The sequence below is a fragment of the Eublepharis macularius genome, chromosome 2, assembly GCF_028583425.1.
Source record: "Eublepharis macularius isolate TG4126 chromosome 2, MPM_Emac_v1.0, whole genome shotgun sequence".
In the NCBI taxonomy this organism is placed as follows: Eukaryota; Metazoa; Chordata; class Lepidosauria; order Squamata; family Eublepharidae; genus Eublepharis; species Eublepharis macularius.
In genome coordinates, this window is record NC_072791.1 from 13,097,780 (window position 1) to 13,120,500 (window position 22,721).

Here is a 22,721-nt window from a genome sequence, read left to right on the forward strand (position 1 = left end):
TATCCCCGAACTTTTCGGACAGACTTAGTCCACTCCTCTCTGAGTGGGAGTCAATAACATCTGACTCATGGGTCTTAACTATTGTTGAACTGGGGTACGGGCTGGAGTTTGTTGAGCTGCCTAGATGCAGTTCACCCCTGACAGCTGTCAATAACACTATGGCCGAGCTGGATGCGGAGATCGTGTCGCTCTTGGCCAAGGGTGCTGTGGAAGAATTGCCCTATGAGGACTCTGTAAAGGGTTTCTTCTCTAGGTTCTTCCTGGTCCCTAAGAAGGATGGGGGCTTACGTCCCATTTTAGATCTGAGGGGCCTTAATGCCTTCCTCAAGGTGACCAAATTCAAAATGGTTACGTTGGCGGCTGTGATCGCCTTACTGAGGCAAGGGGATTGGTTTGCGGTTCTTGACTTAAAGGACGCATACTTTCACGTGGGCATACGGAAGGAGCACAGGAAGTACCTGAGTTTTGTTTACCGGCAAAGGGTTTTCCGGTATAAGGTGCTCCCCTTTGGCCTGTCCACTGCCCCACGAGTGTTCACTAAATGTGTGGCCCCTGTGGTTTCCTTCCTACGGGAAGAAGGCTGTACCATCTTTCCGTACCTCGATGACTGGCTCATCGTGGCTGAATCGGAGTCTAGGCTGGTGCAGGACATTGGCTTGGTACTTAGCACTTGCCAACGCCTGGGGCTCCTGGTGAACTTGGAGAAATCCAAGCTGGTGCCCAACTGCAAGGTGTCCTACATTGGTGCACTCTTAGACTCTGTGGAGGGTAAGGCCCTGCTCCCCTTGGAGAGGGCTCGGTCCCTAAGGGGTCTAGTGTCCATGTTTAAAAGGAACCGGTTCCAGTCTGTGCGCACTATCCAGTGCCTACTAGGGCATATGGCAGCGGCCACCTCTGTGGTGCCTTTCGCTAGGCTGCGTATGCGCCCTCTCCAGAACTGGTTTGTGCGGAGGTACGATGCTCTGCTGCACCCTCCGTCCCTCAAATTCTCTATCCCAAGGGTCATCCTCTCCTCCTTGGACTGGTGGCTGTCTGATGACAACTTGTTTAAAGGGACCCCTTTTGGGTATCAACACCATGACATCACGGTTACCACTGATGCCTCTCTGTTGGGATGGGGGGCTTACTGTGGTGATGTGTCTGTGCAAGATGTCTGGTCTGACAGGGAAAAGACCCTCCATATCAATGTGCTTGAACTAAGGGCCATTCGTTTCGCACTTGTGTCTCTTACAGCACTGCTGAGAAATCGTCAGGTGTTGGTGCAGACGGACAACACGACTGCCATGTACTACGTGAATCAGCAGGGGGGCACAGTGTCCATGGCCCTGTGCCGGGAAGCCACACTCACTTGGCAGTGGGCTATCAAGAACGGCGTGTCGCTCCGTGCTATACACGTGGCTGGGTCAGACAATGCCCGGGCAGATGCCCTCAGCAGGGTCCCTTTACTGGACCACGAGTGGGAACTGAACGTAGAGTGCGTTGGGCCGATCTTCCAGATGTGGGGTCATCCAGTGATAGACGTGTTCGCCACTGCGGCAACCACCAAGGCCCACACGTTCTGTTCCAGGGCAGGGAGCGACCCCCTCTCTATTGGGGATGCCTTCCAGTTTACGTGGACGCAGGGCTTGCACTACATGTTTCCTCCGTTCCCCTTGATTTCCAGGGTCCTGTGCAAGATAGAGGAGGACGGGACGGACTGCATCCTAGTGGCCCCCTTCTGGCCACGGCAGGTTTGGTTCCCGAAGCTCCTGCGAATGTCCCAACGGACGTATGTGAGTCTGCCCCCTCGGCAAGACCTTCTCCTAAACGGGAGCCTAGTCCACCACGATCCCAAGAAGCTGCACCTAACGGCTTGGCGGATCGTTCCTCCCCGATAGGCTTTACTGACGAGGTGCAGAGGGTCCTCCTGAATGCTCGTCGGCCATCCACTAGGCGCGCTTATGCGGCCAAGTGGCGCAGGTTTGAGCTCTGGGCACTTGCCAGAGGGGTGGTGCCTGACAGCAGTCCCTTGGGGGTTGTGTTCGAGTATTTGTGCCACTTGCGTGGCCTGGGCTTGAAGGCTTCCACCCTCAAGGTCCACCTGGCAGCGATATCAGCTGCTCACACCCGTGTTGAGGGTGCTACGGTGTTTTCTCACCCACACTCCCGCCAGTTCCTTAAGGGCATGTACAATCTTTACCCACCTGTGTCGGCGCCAGTGCCTCAGTGGTCACTGTCTTTGGTGCTCTCACGTCTCATGTTGTCTCCATTTGAACCTATGGCTACATGCCCCTTGGATATGCTATCCTACAAGGTAGCATTCTTGGTGGCCGTAACGTCGGCCAGACGGGTCAGTGAGCTGTCTGCACTGCGGTCTGACCCTCCCTTTCTTGTGTTTCATCCCAACAAGGTGGTCCTGCGTCCCTGCCTCGGGTTCCTGCCCAAGGTGGTGTCCGCCTTCCACCTCTCGCAGGATATCTCACTACCTGCGTTCTTTCCTCAACCTTCCTCTAAGGGGGAAAAGGCCCTTCATTCCCTAGACTTGAAGAGGGCCCTAGCCTATTACCTGGATAGGACGAAGGAATTCCGCACCTGTCCTCACCTGTTTGTATGTTTTGGGGCCAAGGACAAGGGTAACAGGGCTTCCTCACAGACTCTGTCTAGGTGGATTGTGACGGCCATTAGCAAGGCCTATTCCCTGGCAGGGGTGGCTTGCCCGCTTCATGTCAGAGCCCACTCCACGCGGTCCCAAGCATCCTCTTCGGCACTCCTCAGGGGGGTGCCCCTGGTTAACATTTGTAAAGCAGCCACATGGTCCTCTGCAGACACCTTTGTCAGGCATTACGCCGTTGATGTCAATGCGGAGCAGGATGTATCTGTGGCCAAGGCTGTCTTACACTCCCTCTTTTCCTGAGGGAGTTTTGGTATGACTTTCTTGGCGTACCTGTTGGGTACCCTTGAATGAAAGTGTGTATATATGTACCTGGGGGTGTGTATATATGTAAATATTGGGTATTTATGTGTCCTTACACAGTATCTTTACATAGATGTATATATGCATATCTATTTATTGTTGTTCTTGTTTTGCTTAATAAAATTGTGTTGGACTTCACCCCGGCCTTCCTTATTGTGTGAAGCTTGGTACACTCCCATGTGTGGAGGCACAGAAGAACGAAGATGAAAACAGGGTTAACATACCTGTAACTTATGTTCATCGAGTTCTTCTGTGCTGACACACAACCCTCCCTCCTACCCCGCTGTGAACTCCAATGCACAATAATGTGATGGCTGTAACGGAAATTGGTGTTTTTAAGGTGTTATGGCTGAGGTGTGTTGGTCAAGCGGCGGCAAGGGAGAACTGAGGGAAGGGGCCGTTGGTCGCTGGAGGATCACGTGACCGTTTGGGCGGGAAAACGGTCGCTGAGGCGCGCGACAAACGGCCCCTTCGGAGCCATGGAAGCTCTAGAAAATTCTCCGGCGGCTGGCCTGCGCCTGCGCAGTCCCCATGTGTGTCAGCACAGAAGAACTCGATGAACATAAGTTACAGGTATGTTAACCCTGTTTTCTTGCTGATCATCATCCGGCAAGACCAGTTGCTCTTCCGGAGGAATTGGGTCCAGGCGTATCCCCGGTAAAATCCTTTGGAGAGCTGCCACCCCTCGGGTAATCGAAACTCTGGTACTCTCGTCTTGCGGAGGCTCCTCTCCTGAGCCTTTTACGACCAACACCGACAACAAGTGAACCGCATGTGCTAAACTCTCTTCCATGCTACTGTTTCTTTCTTCCAATATCTGTACATTTGTTGGAGCTGTAGTGTCTCCGTTCTGCCCGGATGCATCCTGGGGCTGTTCAGTTTGAAATTGTGTAGTCTCTATATATTCCGCACAGGAAGCGGTAGCTCGGAGCCACGGCCGAATCTCTCCCATTCCGGTGGCCCCGGCGCCTTCTCCTTCCTCAGATATGCCTGCCAGGATTCCTTTCGTTAGTCCCATTATTGCTGAAATTCCAGCATCCACTGCTAAAGTTCGGCTTTGTAACTGCTGGCAATTGTGATCACTCGACTCGCGCTGTCCCGTCCACGGGGTGACTTCTGCATAGTCCCAACTCATCAGATCGCGACGGGAGGTTTCCCATACCTGGGTACTTTCAGAACCTCTCAGGTCCCACTGTATTTGGTCGGATTCTCTATTCCAGTAATACCACGGTTGACTACTGGCCATTTCCATTGACGAACCGACCACTCGATTCCCATCCATTTGCAATCTGGAAAACACCGTACTCGCTGTCCCTCGTTTCTCTCGGCCTCGATCCCCACTGCTTCGGAGTTGGCAACGACATCAGGGGTTCCGCCGCCGCCCTTGGTCGAGCTCTCGCTCCTTCAGGTACGAGGGTATACACCGAAGTACGGCTTGACACCGTTCCTCCTGGAACGGGTGGATTTGTAGGTTCCAGTCCTTCCGAATTGGAGGCATAAAGATCGAACAAAGGGTCCCTGTTGGACACGGCCTTGGTATCCAGCTCCTCCGGCTTAGGCATTGGAACAGGTGTGATTCGTAACAAAATGTCAGACTGTGGCTTACTAAAAGTTGCAATCCAGACTATCTCTTGCAATTAGACATGAGTCCATTGATTTCAAAAGACTTTACTGAATATAAACAACCCTTATAGTCCACTATCCAAGATGCAATATCTTGGCTGGTACATGAGTATTGTTACGAATGACAGGCAAAGGTTAAGGTACAGAATAGCATACCCCTGTAGGCCCCATCCTCTCCCCACAGTTCTCAAAACAAACGGCTTGAGGCTGAGAAGGTGAAAGTTTCCCAAGGCTGGAAAGGTTGTAGTCATAACATTCCTCTTCTCTAAGATAACTGCTACTGAACTGCTTGCCATCTGCAAAAGAAGCACTTAAAATACTGACAGGATTAAAATGGAGTCTCTTTGGTTTGAACACACAAGAAACATAGTCAGAACCTGACAACTCTTGAGTGAGCAAGCATGCTTGGCAGATGGTGCTCCAATGTAGGGCTGTGGGAATTCTGAGGTCCCACACCGATACAGAAATTGGTGACTTCAGCATCCTGAGAACTTTGATTTTTATTTTTTCAAAGAAAGAAAGAAAATGTTCCCGCTGTCATAGCTGTGAAGTTAGGCTTTAAAATGTGTGGTCAAAGTCCAGTGAGACCTCTGAATCCAGAGCGGGGCTCAGTAGACCGTCCAGCGATGTTGATGGCTCAAGGAATGGAGGGAACTGTGCAGACAGGCCAGATGGTGTGGCTTCTTTGCTCAGGGAGTGGAATCCATTGCTCTCAGGGGGTGCAGGTTGCATCCAGTTGGCCCCAACATGCAACAGAGTGATGTCCAAGAAGGACCATTGCTGTGATCCAGCATGTCTGCTCTTTTGTTCTAGAGCCGGTCCAGGGCATTTTGCTGTCTCCAGCATCTGTTCCGTACAGTCAGGAGGTGTCCCATAGCATCCTCAAGTCTTTTTCAGGGTTTCCCAATGTCCTATAGTTCAGGGACATTTTTTTTTCTGAATTAAAATTGGAGCCCTGCTCCATTCTTAGGATTGAAAATATTTACTTCTAGGGCATATAACGAGAACACTACCTGCCTTCAGAGGAGGCTCCTCCTCATGTTTCAGCACAATTCACTGTTCTGAACATCGTTTCAGGCAGGTAGCCAAGTTAGTCTATAACAGCAGAACAAAAGTTGAGTCTGGTGGCACCCTAAAGGCCACCTGGCTAGCCCGATCTTATCAGATCTTGGAAGCTAAGCAGGGTCGGCCTTGGTTATTGCTTGGAGACCACCAAGGAAGTCTGGGGTCACTCCACAGAGGCAGGCAATAAAAGCATTTCTTGCCTTGAAAACCCCACAAGGATACCCTCAGTTGGCTGCAGCTTGATAGCATACACACAGTGCCTTAAAAACCAACAAAATTATCCAGGATGCAAGTTTTCCTGAGTCAAATCTCGCTTCGTCACATGCATCTGATGAAGTGGCCTTTGATTCGTGAAAGCTTATACCATGGGAAATGTTGTTGGTCTTTAAGGTGCTCCTGGACTTAAAATGTTGTTCTGAACATATCTCCTGAGAGCAGGTAATTATGTTGCATCTGCATCCGGACCAGTTGGATCCACTTCATCACACTCAGTGCAGAGAAGTAATTTATTTCTTGGCATGTTCTTTAGGGCCTATTGCTCCGCTTTGTGTTTCATCCCACGTGGATCGAACCGTGGTTTGCTCGCCTCCCCACCCATGTCCTGCTGCAGCTACTGATGCCCACCATGCATTATAAATGGTGTCAATTGTTTCACCCAACCACGGCAGGGTGATCAGAGCTGCCAGAGTTTCTGCTTATTATCCCATCCCGCGTCCGCCACAGCCTGCACCAGATTTCCCGAGGACAAGCGGCTGTGCCAAAACTCATGTAGCTACATAATAAACTCTTTTATTGGGGAGTCATCGGCTCTGAATGGTTCCCCGCAGCCAAGGAAAACATTTGGCCAGAGGCAACGGTTCAAACCCTTCTTATAAAAATAGCTACCAAGAGCAACCAAACCAAAATAGTGTAGAAGATTCCAGGATCCCAGTTTATTAACTGCATAGTGCGAGCTTCGTACCAACTAGCCTGCTCCTTTTAGAGAGAATCTACTTTTATGATCAGTTTTAAAGACCATTTGAGAACGTAGCCCCTAACCTTGGGACTTGCTACCTTCACCAGTAATATTGTTCTTTCTATAACAAATATTTTTAAATTGCTGCATAAGCAAGAAGCATCTTCTCTGCTTTTGTCCACATCAGCCAAAGACTAAGTGCTGATAGGGCAGAATTCCCAATTGCCTAAATAACATTTTTAAAAGAGATTCTTGCTCCCGAGAGCCTTAAACTTCGTTAAATTAATCTATGATGGAGCAGAACCTTTGTGTGCACCTCTCTGCAATGGATTTTTAAAGTAAAGGAAATGCTTAGAAATGAAAAATGCATCATCCCTTACCAAATCAAAAGAGAGAGACTTAAAATGTGAAAGGAATTGAAATATGAGGGTAATAACTATTAGGGGGGGGTCCCCACAATATGATGGCATGATAGAACGTTTTATATTAAGTGCCTCTGATACTTACTGTTCCGATAGTCATAGGAATTTCATTTCAATATGCTTAGCAGCTCATGCCTTCCTCCTGACTTTTTAAAATAATCTTTGTCATGTGCTAAAAGAGGTTTGAAGTGGCTATGTATCTTGCATACATTTCAAGCCGGTCAGCCTAGTACTACTAAGGGCTTCTTGTAATGTACCTCTTTTTTTCTGCAATGCAGTGGGGAAAATAGTAGAGTCCAGTAGCACCTTTAAAACTTACCAACTTTATAGTAGCATAAGCTTTCGAGAACCACAGTTCTCTTCGTCACACGCCTCTTGCATCTGACGAAGAGAGCTGTGGTTCTCGAAAGCTTATGCTACTATAAAGTTGGTTAGGCTTAAAGGTGCTACTGGACTTTTTACTATTTTGCGACTACAGACTAACACGGCTAACTCCTCTGGAGCAGTGAAGAAAGGCACTCCCTTTACTGACCCTGATCCTGGAACAGCAAGAGCTCATGTACAGAGAAGGAAAAGTTTGCTTGCCTTGCCCTTTGTAGAAAATGAGCATGATTGAGAGAGTGGAGGGGTATATGTACCACTGTTTGATTTCCTTTAATTGACAGGGCTTACATCTAAGAGGAGGTTCCATTTGCAGGATGGCAAAGAACTATTCACTGTTCTATAAACACACATTCTTTATAGGCTCAGTGCAGGCTGTTACAGATACAGTTGTTGCAAGTTTGAGTCAAAATAGGAAGCGCTTCTCCTGGGCGTTTATTGGCTATGGTGTCAAGAACCTCCTTCTTACTGCTCCTAGTTTCCACAGATGTTTTCAGCAATTCCTGTTCACAGGTTTTGTGCGTGTGTTGTTTAAAAAGGTGAAAGATAAACAGAAATACGGCGCACACATACATAGTTATCCAGGTTCAAATCCCACTCTGCTGTGGAAGGTCACTTGGGTGGCCTTGATCCAGTCCCACGCTCAGCCTAACCTACCTCAGAGGCTTATTGTGAGGATAAACAGAATGACAAGCCACTTTTTGATCCCCGGGTGGAGTATAAATGAAGTAAATAAATGAATTATGTTTTTAAAAAGAACAGAAAAAGGAAGGCTGTCTGCCTAAAGCTGGTGGGAGGGGCAAAACAAATGATTTCCGGGTATATTGTCGAAGGCTTTCACGGCCGGAGAACGATGGTTGTTGTGGGTTTTCCGGGCTGTATTGCCGTGGTCTTGGCATTGTAGTTCCTGACGTTTCGCCAGCAGCTGTGGCTGGCATCTTCAGAGGTGTAGCACCAAAAGACAGAGATCTCTCAGTGTGGAACAGGTGTTGGCAGGTCATTTAAATCTACTCAGGAGGGGTGAGGTTGAGCTGAGTCATCCTGTAAGAGTTTCCCAGGGTGTGGAATGCTAATGGCGGGAGGCTTCACTGTATCCTGAGGAGGTTCTTTTGCATATGGATTGGTGCTTGATGTGCTAATCTTCTCTGCAGGGCTATTGTCGGGTGTAGAGTGTTTTGTTAGCCTGGTGTTATATCTACTCACCCCTCCTGAGTAGATATAAATGACCTGCCAACACCTGTTCCACACTGACTCTGTCTTTTGGTGCTACACCTCTGAAGATGCCAGCCACAGCTGCTGGCGAAACGTCAGGAACTCCAATGCCAAGACCACGGCAATACAGCCTGGAAAACCAACAACAACCATCGATTTCCGGGTATGTTTGTGTGTCATGCAGAAGTTAGACTGAAGGCTGTTTTGTGAAACTACTGGCTCTTCTTTTCAAAGAAACAGAAGAAGAGCCAGAAAATCAGCTTGCAGAGGGATTTGGGGCCCATTTAATGCTCCCCTTTCCTTATCCCCCATGGAACGTAAACTAGGAGATCTTATGTTCAAATAAATGGGGGAATCTAGTGGGTTAGGTAGTACCCTTTACACTTGCATGGTCAGAGGTGGGCATAAAGATGCTTGACATCTTTGAGTTTAGGGATGATGCCAGGAGCAGCCAAGGGAATCGATTCGGCCACCCAAATTATATTGCAAATGCAGGTGATGCGTCTTCCCCCGGGCAATCCCAGGCAGGTCAGACGTGCATAAGATATTTGTCAGATCAGCGCTGGCCCCATCTACTTTCAACTACCAGCTCAGGCATGCCCAGTGATGGTTGGTGGTGCACATAAAGGGTAATCGGAGGCCTCTGCCTGTTTATGAGTTACTAACCTTGCTCTGGGCTAAATAAAGCCAAAGGCCAAGGCGTTTATAAGGAACAACCCCGAGGGCTGATGCAGAAGAGATTTATCAGTTGACACTTGGGCATTTAGCGGGGAAGGCTCTTAACGTGATGTTCCTTCATACCAGGCTTTTGATGGTTCCACAGCTCGTGGTCCTAAGGGCCTCGCGCTCCCCCCCCCCCGCCCATTTCCTGGCAGAGAGAACATGCCTGGGTCATCAAGACACTATGACGGGAGCCGTCTGTGGCTCAAGAATGAAGCGTCTGCTTGTAATGCAGAAAGTCCAAGGTTCAATCCCTGGCATCTCCTTAAATGGATCTAGTACTAGATGATGTGAAAGTGCTTTACAATTGCACTGCCTCTAGCTTCACTGTAAAAGAAACAGCAACTTGCCCAGAGTCATGCAGAGAGCTCTTTATGGCTAGCCAGGGATGTTGGGCATCAGCTTCTCATGTCTACAGTGGCCAAAAGAGCCGCCTTAGTCCAGGATCAGAGAACAAGGTTATAATCTGCAATAGGTGACCTCAGAGTGGTTTGCAGAGGGGATTGGAGCCCCAAAGAGCCACTCAGCCTTCAACATGGAGGATCTTGCTACAAGCCTACTTTAGAGGGATGTTGTTTTGCATGTGAAGCATTTCAAGTATTTAAGAAGGAATATATCACTGCTTTATTGTTCAGGATGTCGTCGGTTTGATTACGTAAAAGCCATTTCACAGCAATCAGTTGCAATTCTGAGTGCTGAAGAAATAGATGGCAGATTAGATTATGCACTTAATGGCAGGTTTGCTTTGCAGTGGCTGGTGCCAGGCAACGAGCAGGCTCATCCCTTACCCCACAGGCCCGATTCCTCTACTTTCTCCCATAGAAGCGAATGGTCACCATTCAGTCTTGTGGAAAGACGCAAAGCTCTGTGCTCAGGAACAATGTTGCATGGTGAATGTAAATCCTAAACTAGGCCTAAAACTAGGGCTATCACCAAAGCTTTTGGGAAGTGAGATTTTTTTTCCCCCTACAGCATTGTGGTGCATTCGTGCATCTCTGGGGGCTTCCCTGGCTTTTCTTGGATCTTTCTTAAACCCGCTTTGCTCTGAAGCTTTGGGGAAAGATGCAGTAAAGCCAGGATGGTTGCTGCGTGGGTGGGAAAATGCAGATTTTTGCAGCCTTATAATTCTGATCTTGCGCTCATTATGTAACCTTGCTGCTAGCAGGAGATGCCATTGCGCTGCTCGCGCTAGGAACACTTCAGTGGCCAGCCCTCAATGGCCATAGCAGTATTTCTGATACATCAAAGAATCCCCTCCCTGGAGAAAAGCTCTAAGAAGCCTTTGGCAGTAAAGGACTAGGACCAGTCTTCTGTACTGAAAGTCAGCATGGTGTAGTGGTTCCATATCCGTACTAGGATATGGAAGGCCCAGGTTCGAATTCCTAATCTGCCATGGATGCTTCCTGGGCGACTCCGGCCAGTCACATCCTCTCAGCCCTGCCTACTGGGGAGGGAGATGTAGTATAAACAAAGTAAATACAAGTGAAGTAAAAATAAAAATACTGCAGACACCTGTGGCCTCAGGATAGATATTCACAACAGTAGAAGCCGTTTTGTGATCGTTCTCATGGCTAAGATTTTTTTTAAAAAACTACCAATGTTTCTTTACCGTGAGTGGAGCTTGGATAAGTAGCATGGTTGTAGCTTACTGCTTAGTCATTTATATATGGTTTTGTTTTTAAAAAAATGCAGTTAGGACAAATCATGTCCTGCAGTGCCGAGTTTCTGAACAACTAAGGCACTTAATGCTTAGTGAATTAATTGGTTAGTTTACTCCAATGAAAATATTTGGGTTGATTAACAGGGCAGCTGACTTTATTTTAAAACATTTCTTTGTGCAAGAACTTATGAGAATAGTGGGTAGCAGCCGCCATTTTAGAAGCTGCGCCCACACACACACACACACACACCATACACAGGGGAAAATGCCTTTTCCAAAATGGTGCCCGCAGTGACAAGTGTGGGAAAAATTAGTTTATGCAAAATTAGATTGTGTTAAAAAGTTTTTTTTCCTTCTTCAGGGCTATTATTTTGTCATCAACAACTTCATGCAGATTTTTAAAATTAACCACTTGATTAAATCTCATAGAGTTAGAGAGCCATCCTGAGCAAGACTACTCAGAATCCTACTCAGGTCTATTCAGTGGGGCTTACTCTCAGGAAAGAGTTTTTAGGATCACACTGTTAATTGACTAACAGTACAATCCTAAAAAGAGTTATACTCTTTTAAAATAGAGTCTGTCTACACAAGACACCTCAGCATGTGTTGGTCAAGTGTCGGGAGATGCAATGGTTAGCCGGGAAGTGTAGTTTAAAAGGACAGAGCCGACGGAGATCACTCTTCAGAGGATTTGTTAATTTCATCTTTGCCTCCCCAAAGGCTCTTCACTTTCATCTCTCCAGTCTAAAACTGTGTGGGATCACAGGGCAGCGAGGAATGGAAATGGGCTGGAGCTGCCTTCCAGAGCCAGGCTTGAACCTGGAGCAGTTATAATGGGCTGAAGTTTCCCTTCTGCCATTTCACAGCCCCTTCACACAGTTCCAGTGTATAGCAACGCCTTTGCCCTGCCGCTGGCTCTGTCTTTTTAAACTACCCTTCCTGGCTACCATTGCATCTCCCAACACGTGTTCTTCACATGTCAGATGTCTCGTGTAGAGAGACTCTGTACAGTGTCTGATAGATAGCTGTGCTGGTCTGCAGTAGAACAGCAGGGGTTGAGTCTAGTGGCACCTTAGAGACCAACAAGATTTTGAGGGTATGAGCTTTTGAGAGTCAGAACTCCCTTCTTCAGAGCTTTGACTCTTGAAAACTTATGCCCTGAAAATCTTGTTGGTCTCTAAGGTGCTACAGGACTCAAATTCTGCTACCCCTTTAAAATGCATTGAAATCAGTGGTCATAAAAGAATGCAATCCTTCTTATAGGATTGTACTGTAAAATGTCTTTGTTTTGGAAAAGACCAGCCCCGAGTTTTGACTGTGTTGGGGTAAAGATGGGGGTATATAAATATTCTAAATGAATAAATAAGACAGGGCCTATAAGAACTCTGGATCATCTATGATCAGTCTCAGAACTTCACTTTTGAGTTGTGCACCATCTTCGAAAAGGCAGACTTCCTCAAAGTGATTTTACACAGAACTAAAGAAGATCACTTAACTTAAAAACACGTCCCTTATTTGCCCAAGGTTTACCCATGGTTGCTCTGCGTGCAGCACAAGAGCATTTGGTTCTAGTGTCATTCCAATCCCAGGTCTTATCTCTCCCAACAGCGCCTGGTATCTTGATGGGCAATTGCTCCTCCTAATTACCTCCATCTGCATCATCTTCCCTCTAGCTCTTCTTCCCAAAATTGGTAAGTAATTTTAAAGGGGTTATTATTGCCCTCATAATTACTATTAGCAGTAGTGTTCACTTTTAGTAGCAGTTTAATGGAAGGGGTTTAAAGAAACCCTTAATGGGTTGTTATTTTTTTTTTAAGACGAAAGCCAAAGATTAAGGGGAGGTGGGGGTCGATTTATTTGCAGCGTAGTCTGTCTTTCAGCCTTGCCTAGTTAACCTGTTACTGAGATTGCCGTAGTATTTTGTCTGCCCCACTAAAATAAAACCTTTACTGCCGAACATTAAAGAGCTGCATTTACTTACGGCACGCCATTAGCGGCAAGCCAGTTCTAATTCTGCCCTACGAAACTACGTAAATGATCTGTGACAGGCGAGTTGGAATGTTGTTATTTTGAGTCTTAAGCCCCAGATACCAAGCACCCTAATGGGAAACATACCTACAACGTGAAGGTCTTTCAGCCCTACATCAGAATCGCTTTCCTTATAAATTGCCTCTTATTTTTACTGTTATTTTACAGGCTTTCTTGGCTACACAAGTAGTTTATCATTTTTCTTTATGGTGTACTTTGCTCTTGTGGTAAGTCTTAAAAAAAAAAAAAAGTACAGCTCGCCCCTTACATTAAGTTTTCTTATTATTTTGATGGATTTCAGAGTTCCTTTGAAACGGATGTCTGCTCTTTACAAACTTGCCTCTAAAACTGAAAATGTTCTTTCTCCTCCTCCCCTTGTTCTCCTTTATGTGTGGTGTGTGTTTTTTCTTTCCTTGGAATAAGTTTACTCAGCTTTTAAAAAAAAATCTGTTATGAACATCCAAGCATGGGAAAAGATTTACCAGCGTAAATTTTTTGGACTGTAAAATGCAATCGGGTGTATTTGCTTTGCTGACAAGGCAGTGAAAAATACTGGCCCGGATGCTCCCCCCCACCACCTTTTTTTTTCCACATGGAATTCCATCGTCTTCGCTTCCAACCACCATTTACTGTAGTTCGTGCAGAAGAAAATGTCATATGTTCCAAGTAAATTGAATCTTCACGTTAGTTCAATAAAACACACACACAAGTTGCAAGCATCTTTTGAGCAATTTAATGTATATCTTAATATATCAAAGACCTTTTTCTTTCCAGCTGAAAGGAATAGCCCTCCCCCTCTCTTTCTGAGCCAACCGGGCATTTCAGTGCTAATATTTACAGCTGTTGGTGCTCTATACGATGTATTGAAAGCAGGCCATTGGTGCACATTTGGTTTTGTTTTGCTTTGGTAATGGTCTCTGTAGAGGCAAGAGTGTGTATGGAATATTGCAGAGGTGGCACGTGAAACTGAAGATCGATTTAGGCATGAGCCCTCACCGCCCCCTAGCCACAAGTCCTTACCAGTAATGGCTCTTTGTGCTCCTTCTATACCTTTTTAAAAGTGTTTTCGCCATGTTCCAACCCATAGATGTTCCAGCTGCTAATTTGGCTATCATCTGGCTCATACGTGCATGGCATGTGCATATTGCATAACAAGAGGGGCTTTATAGCATCTTCTCTAAATTAAACTCAGACACTATCAGAGAGAGAGAGAGAGAAAGAGAGAGAGATAAATTGGGGTGTTTATAAAGGGCCGGGCAGCATACCACCCGCTAGCCCTTGCCTCCTGGTTTTCTAGAGGAATTCCCCTAATTGCCTGGTGTGTAGCCAAAGGTTTGGATCCAATGGAGCCTTTCTGGGGACACTTTCTCCTTACCCCTCCCTGCTGCAGCCCAGAATGCCCACTGAAATGCTTCTCCAGGGGAAATTTGGGCTGGCCCATGAGTGGAAAATGGTTCTGCCTCCAGAAACACTCAGTTGGATCCAAACTGTGCTGGCTGCCTTCCCCCTGTGTCGAGCCTCTTGGACTGCAAAGTGGTGTCTCACTTGAAGAGGTGAGGGAGGTGTTGCTAAAAAAGGGACAGAATGGTGAGCCTGGCATTGCAGTACGAATGATGAAGCACCCTTTTTCCTGGACACCATATTCCTAGAGGTCTTTCTTTTCTTTCTTCTCTTCCTCCTCCTTTTTCGTCATCTTTTTCATGGCATATGCTTAGCTGATGAATAAGTAGATAGAGAGTTCATATCTTACTTTAACAGCATGGTTGCTGCTGCCGTGTGGCTAGTTCCCACACTGATCCAATGAACTGTAATTTTATTCAATTCATTTATAGCCTCCTTTCTCACTGAGACTCAAGGTGGGTTGCAAAAGATATCTTCAGAAAGAATTTGATCAGACAGCAAGGACCTCCACTAAACAGAGCAGTAGACATGCAAATACCAAACTGGGAAAAAGTGCAAACAAAACAACGGTAAACCTGTCTAAGGCATGACATACCATAACGCAGAAGACAATGCAGTAAAAGGAAGGTGACACATACAATCAATCTTACAGCAGACTGCAATCCTGTTCCATGATAAAAGCAACATCCTCAGCTGTTCTATTCAACGACAGTTCTAATTCCTTTACAAAAATGCTCCCCTGAACATTCCTGTTTTGCACATTCTTGGAAACGATAGAAATGTGGGAGCCTTCCTGACCTCCCCAGGTCATGTAGGCCATTCCACATGGTGGGAGCCACTACTGAGAATGCTTGTGTGCAGGCAGTTGTCAGCCCTACCTGTTTGCAGGGTGGCACCTTCCGAAGGCTTTGCTCAGATGAGGCACGAGAGGCAGCCCTTGTAGGCGTGTAGGTCCAAGAATGTAGTGTTAAGGGTTAGGCAAGAAGCAGAATGGGAAGGCACAAGAGGGTGTGGCACGATTTGGTTACTTTCCATGCCAACGATACCAGCTTTCAGGGAAGGACAGGAATGTGAAACACCTTTGTTATATGCCCTTCCCACTTGGCTTCCTCATTACATACCTTAGAAAATACAAGCAGGGAGACCCATGAAAAACTCACAGGAAAGGGTGAATCCCAGCGTTAGCAGCAACTAGCTGCTACCCCATTTGCTCGCTCGCTTGCCCACCTGCCTCTCCGTCTGCCCCTGCTGCTGTGTCTGCCCATCTCGGCAGCTGTAGTGGGAGAGGCAGCTCCTGAACCTCCCAGCCCTTCTCCTCCTCCCTTCCCATCTGCAGTATTGCCTCATGGGCTGGGATAGGGCAGTGGCACCCTCTGGGGAATCCTACCCTTCTCCCTTTCCTTTGCTCGCTCACCCATCAAGCTGCCAGCCTGCAGTGCAACATCTGTGCCGGCCCTGTTCGTGCAGTGGTGGTTGCAGCTTGAGGTCTTATTCTTCCCCCTAGAAAGGACTGATTAGAAACTCATGGGGAAGGGGAATTTCACTCACTCACTCACCTGTCCCTTCTCACCCCACTGCTCTGCCAAGTTTGCAGAAATGCCTGTTTTCTCTTTCCCTGACCCCAATCCACAGATTTAAGTATCTGCAGATGGGGTCATGTGTAGAATTAGATATATTGAGCAGCTGTTCTTGGTCAGGCTAGTGGTTGATCTAATCCAGCATCTTGTTTTTACACAGTAGTCAGTAACCCCCTTTCCCGCAGAGACCTACGGCCATGGCAGGGAGATACAGAGTCTCCATCCCTTGCTGCCCTCCCACATTACTGCTTCGGAACCTGGAGGCTTCACCGATGAAGTTTAATCCCATGTTTTTTCTTATATCATGTGATAATGAATTTCACAGGCTAATTCTTTTTGAGTGAAAGAGTATTTCCTTTTCTCTGTGCTGAATCTCCTGCCGTTCAATTAAACTGGATACCTAAAAGATTAAGGGAGAGGAAGAAAAAGTTTACCCGCACCTACTTTTTCCACCCCACCCATAGCTGTCTAAACCTCTCATGTTCTCCCCCACCATCATCTTTATTCCAAGATGAACAGCCCCAAATTCCTTAGCTCAGAAATACCCACCTTTGGGTTTGTGGGCACCATGGCACCCACTGGTACTTTTCCTGGTGCCTAAATGTTCCTAAATTCCTAAATGTTTTTAGAAAGTGGGTGGGGCTGGATGGCACTTTTGCGCAGCAGACCTTTGGGTTGGCCACTGGAAATCTGATTGGCTGTGCAGATTTTTTTAAAAAAAAAATTGCTTCAGCAGCATTGCCACTTAACACAAGGATCTTCTCTGCGTGACTGAAGGCAGAAGGGTGTGTATGCAATAACATATTTTTAAACGGTATGTTCATTTTAAAAGACATCCTGTTAAGTAGCGTTTCTGTCTGAAGCGTCGAAGAGTCCCTGTGAGAGGCCTAATCTCACCTCCTGACATTCTGTGGTTGGTTCCGCCTCCTGTGGCAACCATTTTGTGGTTGGCTCCGTCTTCTGCGGCAGCCATCTTGTGGCTGCACCCACCACCCTGTGTCAGAATTTCAAAGGTGCCTGCAGGCTCAAAAAGGTTGGGGACTTGCGCCTTGGCCTTTCCTCATAAGGAGGTGCTGTCTTGAACTTCTTGGAAGAAGGGCAAGATTAAAATAAACGAATGTGATTAAAAATTATAAAAATTACAGTGGCTGTATATCCGGAGAGATCTGGCAGTTTCTTGCATATATGGGAGTTCTGCGGCACTCAAGTGTTGCCCTGCCTGCGCAGAAACATGCTTCTGTCACAAAGTATGGAACAGTCCATATGCATAAAAACTCACAGGGAGCGTTGACACGCATGGTGCTCTCGGTGAAGGCAGATATGTAAATCAGAATGAATTGCTGGCTTTGCCTCCGTTGCACCAGATTTTTTGTGTGTGCAAGTCTGGTTTTGCACACTTTTTAAATTAAATTAGGAACCTTTTGATGAAATCAGTTTGTGCGTGCAAGACTGCACAAGAATAGCAGCCCTTCTGTAATTGGTGCAGCTGTATGGACTAGGGATGTGCGTTTCGGCATTCAGAATGCCGAAAGAATGCCGAAACAAAAGTGTTTCGGCTTCTTTCGGGGAATGCCGAAACGTTTCGGGTAGCCGAAAGAAAAAAGCCGAAACGTTTCGGGATTCTTTCGGCTTTCTTTCGGCTTTTCAATGGGAAAATGCCTCCGTCTTCCCGGATGTCTGGGGGAGGCATTTTCCCACCGAATAAGCCCAAAATTGGTGGGGACCTTCCTCTAACCCTTCTCTAACAACCACCCAAGTTTCAGACAGATTGGACTTTGGGGGGCCATGTTATGGCCCCACAAAGCAGGTCCCCCATCCTCCCATAAGAAAGCGAAGGAGCAGCATATTATTAGCATGCTGCTACTCATCTTCTTCATTATTTCCTATGGGGAAAAATGAAGAAGCAGGCTTCCTTTGCCAGGGGTGGCATTTTGCATGCAAAATGCCCCCTCACCCTCAGGGGCCCTTCTCCCACCCCTCCTCCCACCCCCCACCAAGGCTCAGACTGCTCCCACTTGGGGGGGGGCATTTCATGGCCTCCCCAAGTAGGTCCTCTCAGCCCCTAAAGTCCACCCCTTACAGCCCCACACAAACCCAATTCCCCTCCAGCTGCCACACACAGACCCAAATCCCCACATTAGCCCCTCACAGACCCAAATCCACCCCCACCTGCCCCACACCCATAACCCCAGGAACAGGCTGGCAAAGGCCAGCCCTCTCCCTTTGTTCCCTATGCTGGGAACTTCTAAACTCTCTTTCCCTGGGCAATTCTGCACAGCCCAGGGGTGCCACAATGGTGGGCACACTTCTGAGTGCCAGCTGGTCCCTGTGAAAGAGCACCTGAACCACAGACACCCTCCCTCAAATTCCCCCACCACCTACAGAGATGGCTGGCCAGCCAGCCCCATTGTTCCCTATGATGGGAACCAACTGCACAACAAAGAATAAAACAAGAACAACACAAAATAAAGTTTTAAATTTTTTTCTCCCTTCCAAAGTACAAGTAGGCAAAGCATTATGACACATTACACCAGCAGTCCCCCACACAGAAAAATAACACAACTCACTTAACATCAGAGAATCACAAAGCATGATTCCTGTCAAAAACACTTTATTTCTTGAACAGCTTTAGGTTACACAGCAGGGGGGAACACCAAAGGGCATGGCAGCACTATCTTACACAAAAATAACACAACTCACTTAACATCAGAGAATCACAAAGCACAATTCCTGTCAAAAACACTTTATTTCTTGAACAGCTTTAGGTTACACAGCAGGGGGGAACACCAAAGGGCATGGCAGCACTATCTTACACAAAAATAACACAACTCACTTAACATCACAGAATCACAAAAACACAATTCCTGGCAAAAACACTTTATTTCTTGAACAGCTTTAGGTTACACAGTAGGAGGGCACAACAGGGCATGATAGCAATGTACTACAAAAAATAATACAACCCACTTCACCGTTTTTGACAGCAATTGTGTTTGTGATTCTCTGATGTGAAGTGAGGCATTTTCACATAGAAAAAAGCCGAAAGAATGCCGAAATAATGCCGAAAGAATCCCGAAAGCCAAAAGAGATTCTTGTTTCGGCTTTCGGCTTTAATGATAGAGAATCTTCTTTCGGCTTTCTACTTTTGGCTATAGCCGAAAATTTTTGGCTTGCACACCCCTAGTATGGACTTTTGAGTGCAGAGGTCAGCTGGGCAGCCCTGCTGTTTTGGGATTCTTCTAAAGCAAACCACCCCCGATATACAAATGTCCATTTGTCCCATCCACCCCCACTCATTTGGGATGTCCTGCCCAAGGTCCAGGATGAGAGTAAATACCACCTGCTAAATATACCTTGTTGCAGTACCTTGGTTTTTGCGGGGAGGGGGTATTTTGAAATTGTGGATGATTTTGGATGTCTCACCCTGATTTGTCGACTCCAACATAATCTCTGTTTCAATTTCTCTTTCCCCTCAAGCAAATCGAAGCAGCTAATCTTTATTTTTGCACCACTTTCTTTTCCCACATGCCGCTTTGGTTCGTTGTTTTTAGTATTGTTTTTGACATCTGACATATAAACACACATAAATGCATAAAAAGAGCAAACAGGCTTAGAGCGTCAGCAGTGAAAATACATGAAACAAAAACACTCAGAGCAATAACGTTCAAAAACAAATTGAAACATTCATGCTCCTCCCCCTTTAAAGACTTCCGTTAAACATCAGTGCAGTAAAAAGACATTGTGTACACTGATGGTGCCATGTAAATACTACTAATTTTTTTTTTACAATTTTAATTTTTTTAATTCCAAGACATTTCATATCAAATAGGTGCAGAAAACTGTGGGGTAATATTTTTAAAATATAATGTTTAATTGGGTGTGTCATTCCTCCCCAAACAGCTGTGATCTGGCCTGGGAATGGGAAGAAATGGAAATAAACAAATGAAATAATTGTTTCGCTTATAGAGGAGATCTTCTCTTCCCCCACCCCTAACCTTACCAGGATCACTTTTCTGAAGTTCAAAGCCCCTGTTTTGGATGCATGAAGAATGCTCCTCGATTCCCTTGGCTTGCATTGACTTGCAAGCAGGTCGTAGGGAATATGTGCAGCTTTGTGTTTCTTTGCTTTTAAAAAAGAAAAGCAAGGAAAGATTAAAAGCACGTAAAGGCCACTCAGCAAAAAACGCCATCCAGACAAGCCATTAAGGGACCGAACTGTGTGATAAAATCAAGACTTCAAAGCTGTCAAAGCAGCCGGGGCGGGTTGGGGGAGGGAGGTGTTGTCTATTAAGAACTCTGAAATATTTCTGTGAAGACCTGAGAGATGATAATCTTCTGTAGCTTGCTCCGGAGGGGAGTGGTAGCAGCCTCCTCATAGGTGAATTCTCATACATCAGCAGGGATTTTGCCATGTCTACATCCACAAGGCTCCAATAGCTTGGGCACCCCTGCAGAAAGCTCTTTGACTCTTACCAGCAGACTCCTTTGCCTCAACTGTTTGCATGTCACCTCCCAAGGAAGAGTAGGAAAAAATGGTGCAACAGGAAAACGATTATTTCACTCAAGGAACCTTACCCATGTTGTGCACAGCTTTGTCAGGGGATCAGTAAGGCAACTGTCTTTTAGACCATCCCCACCATAATAAGGCTATAGGGTTACCACCAATTATGCTGTCAAGTCCTGGGAGGAGGAGGGACTTGGCACTTACCATCATCACGCAGGCTCTGGGAATGCTACCGCACTTTGCTTTGGGGCTGATTCTTAAAGAATCAGCCCATTTGGGGCTCAAATCAGCTTGGTGCGAAGTGCAAGAGCGCTCCTGGGGCCTGCGTGATGACATGACTCCTGGGAGCGACGTCATCACGCATCCAGAACCAGCCCGTTTGGGACCCAAATCAGCCTGGTGCTTCCAGGTCCTACACGTTGATGTCACTCCTGGGAGTGACATCTGCATGCCACGCCAGGAGTGTGCCCCGGGGAGGCTCATTTCCCCACCTTTCCTCCCACTTGACAGGTGAGTGGGGGGGGGAGGCTTGCAGTGGGGAATTCCCCCACCCCCACCAGAGGATGGGCAACCCTAGGATCAGCACCTCTTTCTGCCTGGCATCTTTGCAAAGAGAAGCAGAGAAGGCGGAGGGTGGGACTGCAGAGAAGGTGCAATAGAATATATTGTCTGCCTTGTTGCTAGGTGCCCACCAGTGATGGGCAAACTGGTGATTTACCTCTCTGCCCACCGATCACTGACAATCAGCAGGAGAAGGCACGCACGGGCATGCCAGCCTTAAAGGAGAAGCATGGATATTATTTAAGCTTGGCAATGCCCAGATACAAGAGTCTGGTTTAAGTTCTTGCAGTACAATCCTAAGACCCTTATAAATTAATTCAAGTAAGTGGGGTTAGTAGGCTATAGCTTGGTTTAGGAATAAACTGCCAATTTTGTAACTGTTTATTTCTGTTGCTTAGCACTTTTACAGATATATGAAACTGTTCTCCAATCCTTCTAATTCATGCTTATGCCAAATGAGATGATTGCAGGTGGGACGACCAAGAGCACTAGAAAAGGGTTTGATCAAGAGCCACCCCATGAGGTTAAAACCCAGACTGGGATCCAGATCTTTCATGTCCACCTCCATAGAGCCAGGCTGGCTGGCTGCCCGTGATTGAGGAAGCAAAGAAGGAGTTTTCTTATAGAGCTGGAGCAATTTCTGGTATCTTAAATGTGGCTGGAACCCAGCAGACGTGGTGCCCTTGGTGGAGCTGAGTGGGGGGAGACCTAGATAGTAATTTGGGTGGGACCCAGCCAAGAGCAGGAAATATGTAAAATAAATAGATAGCTAATATATTTACATGGCAAGCTAGGTGCCAAGAATGGAAGATTATATATATGCCTCATATTAATAATATATCCTTTTATATTAAAAGTAATGCTGTTTTTTAAAACTAAACAACTAATAAGATGACAAAGAAATACTTTGTATAAAAATAGCATATTCCCCTTTGCTGCACTCAAATTCTGGGAGGTGTATTGGACACAGCTCGGTTTCCCCAACCAATTGTTTCTTTTTGAAGCTGTCAAGATGCAGAGTCGAGATAAGCCCTGTGCCAGTTACGGTGAAGATAGATATGCTAAAATTTAATCCAGATCAAGAATCTATACTGGGCATATGGAAGTAATTCTTTGCTCTGACTGTGCTTTTCTACTGTTGGCTTCAAGGGCAAGCCAATCATTCTGATTATTGCCGGGGAGAAAAAAAATTACTAAGATTGGCTAAAGAAATCTGTCTCTGGTCAGAGAGATCATCTAGTGGGTTGAACCCCTGCCTTGTCCACTATTTATTTGGGATGATCCATTACCCTGTGTTTAGAAATGTTCTAGAATGAGTCCTGGGCCGATTCCAGACGACTAAGCAGAAGGCGCTGCATGCCGCCATGTTCCGGATCGCGATGGGGAAAACGCGAAATATCGTGTTTTCTCGCGTTAGTTTGGCGCAATGTCGCGCCAAACTCGCGATATTTTGCGTTTTCCCCGTCGCGATCCGGAACAATGCAGCGCCTTCTGCTTAGTCGTCTGGAAACGGCCCTGGAGTTTTTAGTGATACTGGAACAACGAGCAGCATGGTTTGGTGTTGGGTCTAAACCCAATCAACTGTACCCCCGAACAGAATGCTGTGACATGGATCAGTGGTGGTTACCTTTTAATCCATAACTGCCTACCAACATCATGGAA

General features: G+C 46.6%; 1 protein-coding gene across 1 annotated transcript in view; it reads left to right on the forward strand.

Annotated features, from left to right (window-relative positions):
- SLC38A6 (solute carrier family 38 member 6) overlaps positions 1–22,721 on the forward strand; it is a 79,282-nt gene that overhangs the window by 41,568 nt on the left and 14,993 nt on the right. The window contains exons 7-8 of the mRNA XM_054972499.1: positions 12,600–12,682; positions 13,188–13,246. Of these exons, the coding sequence (XP_054828474.1) occupies positions 12,600–12,682; positions 13,188–13,246 (142 nt within the window). The remainder of the gene's footprint in view (positions 1–12,599; positions 12,683–13,187; positions 13,247–22,721) is intronic.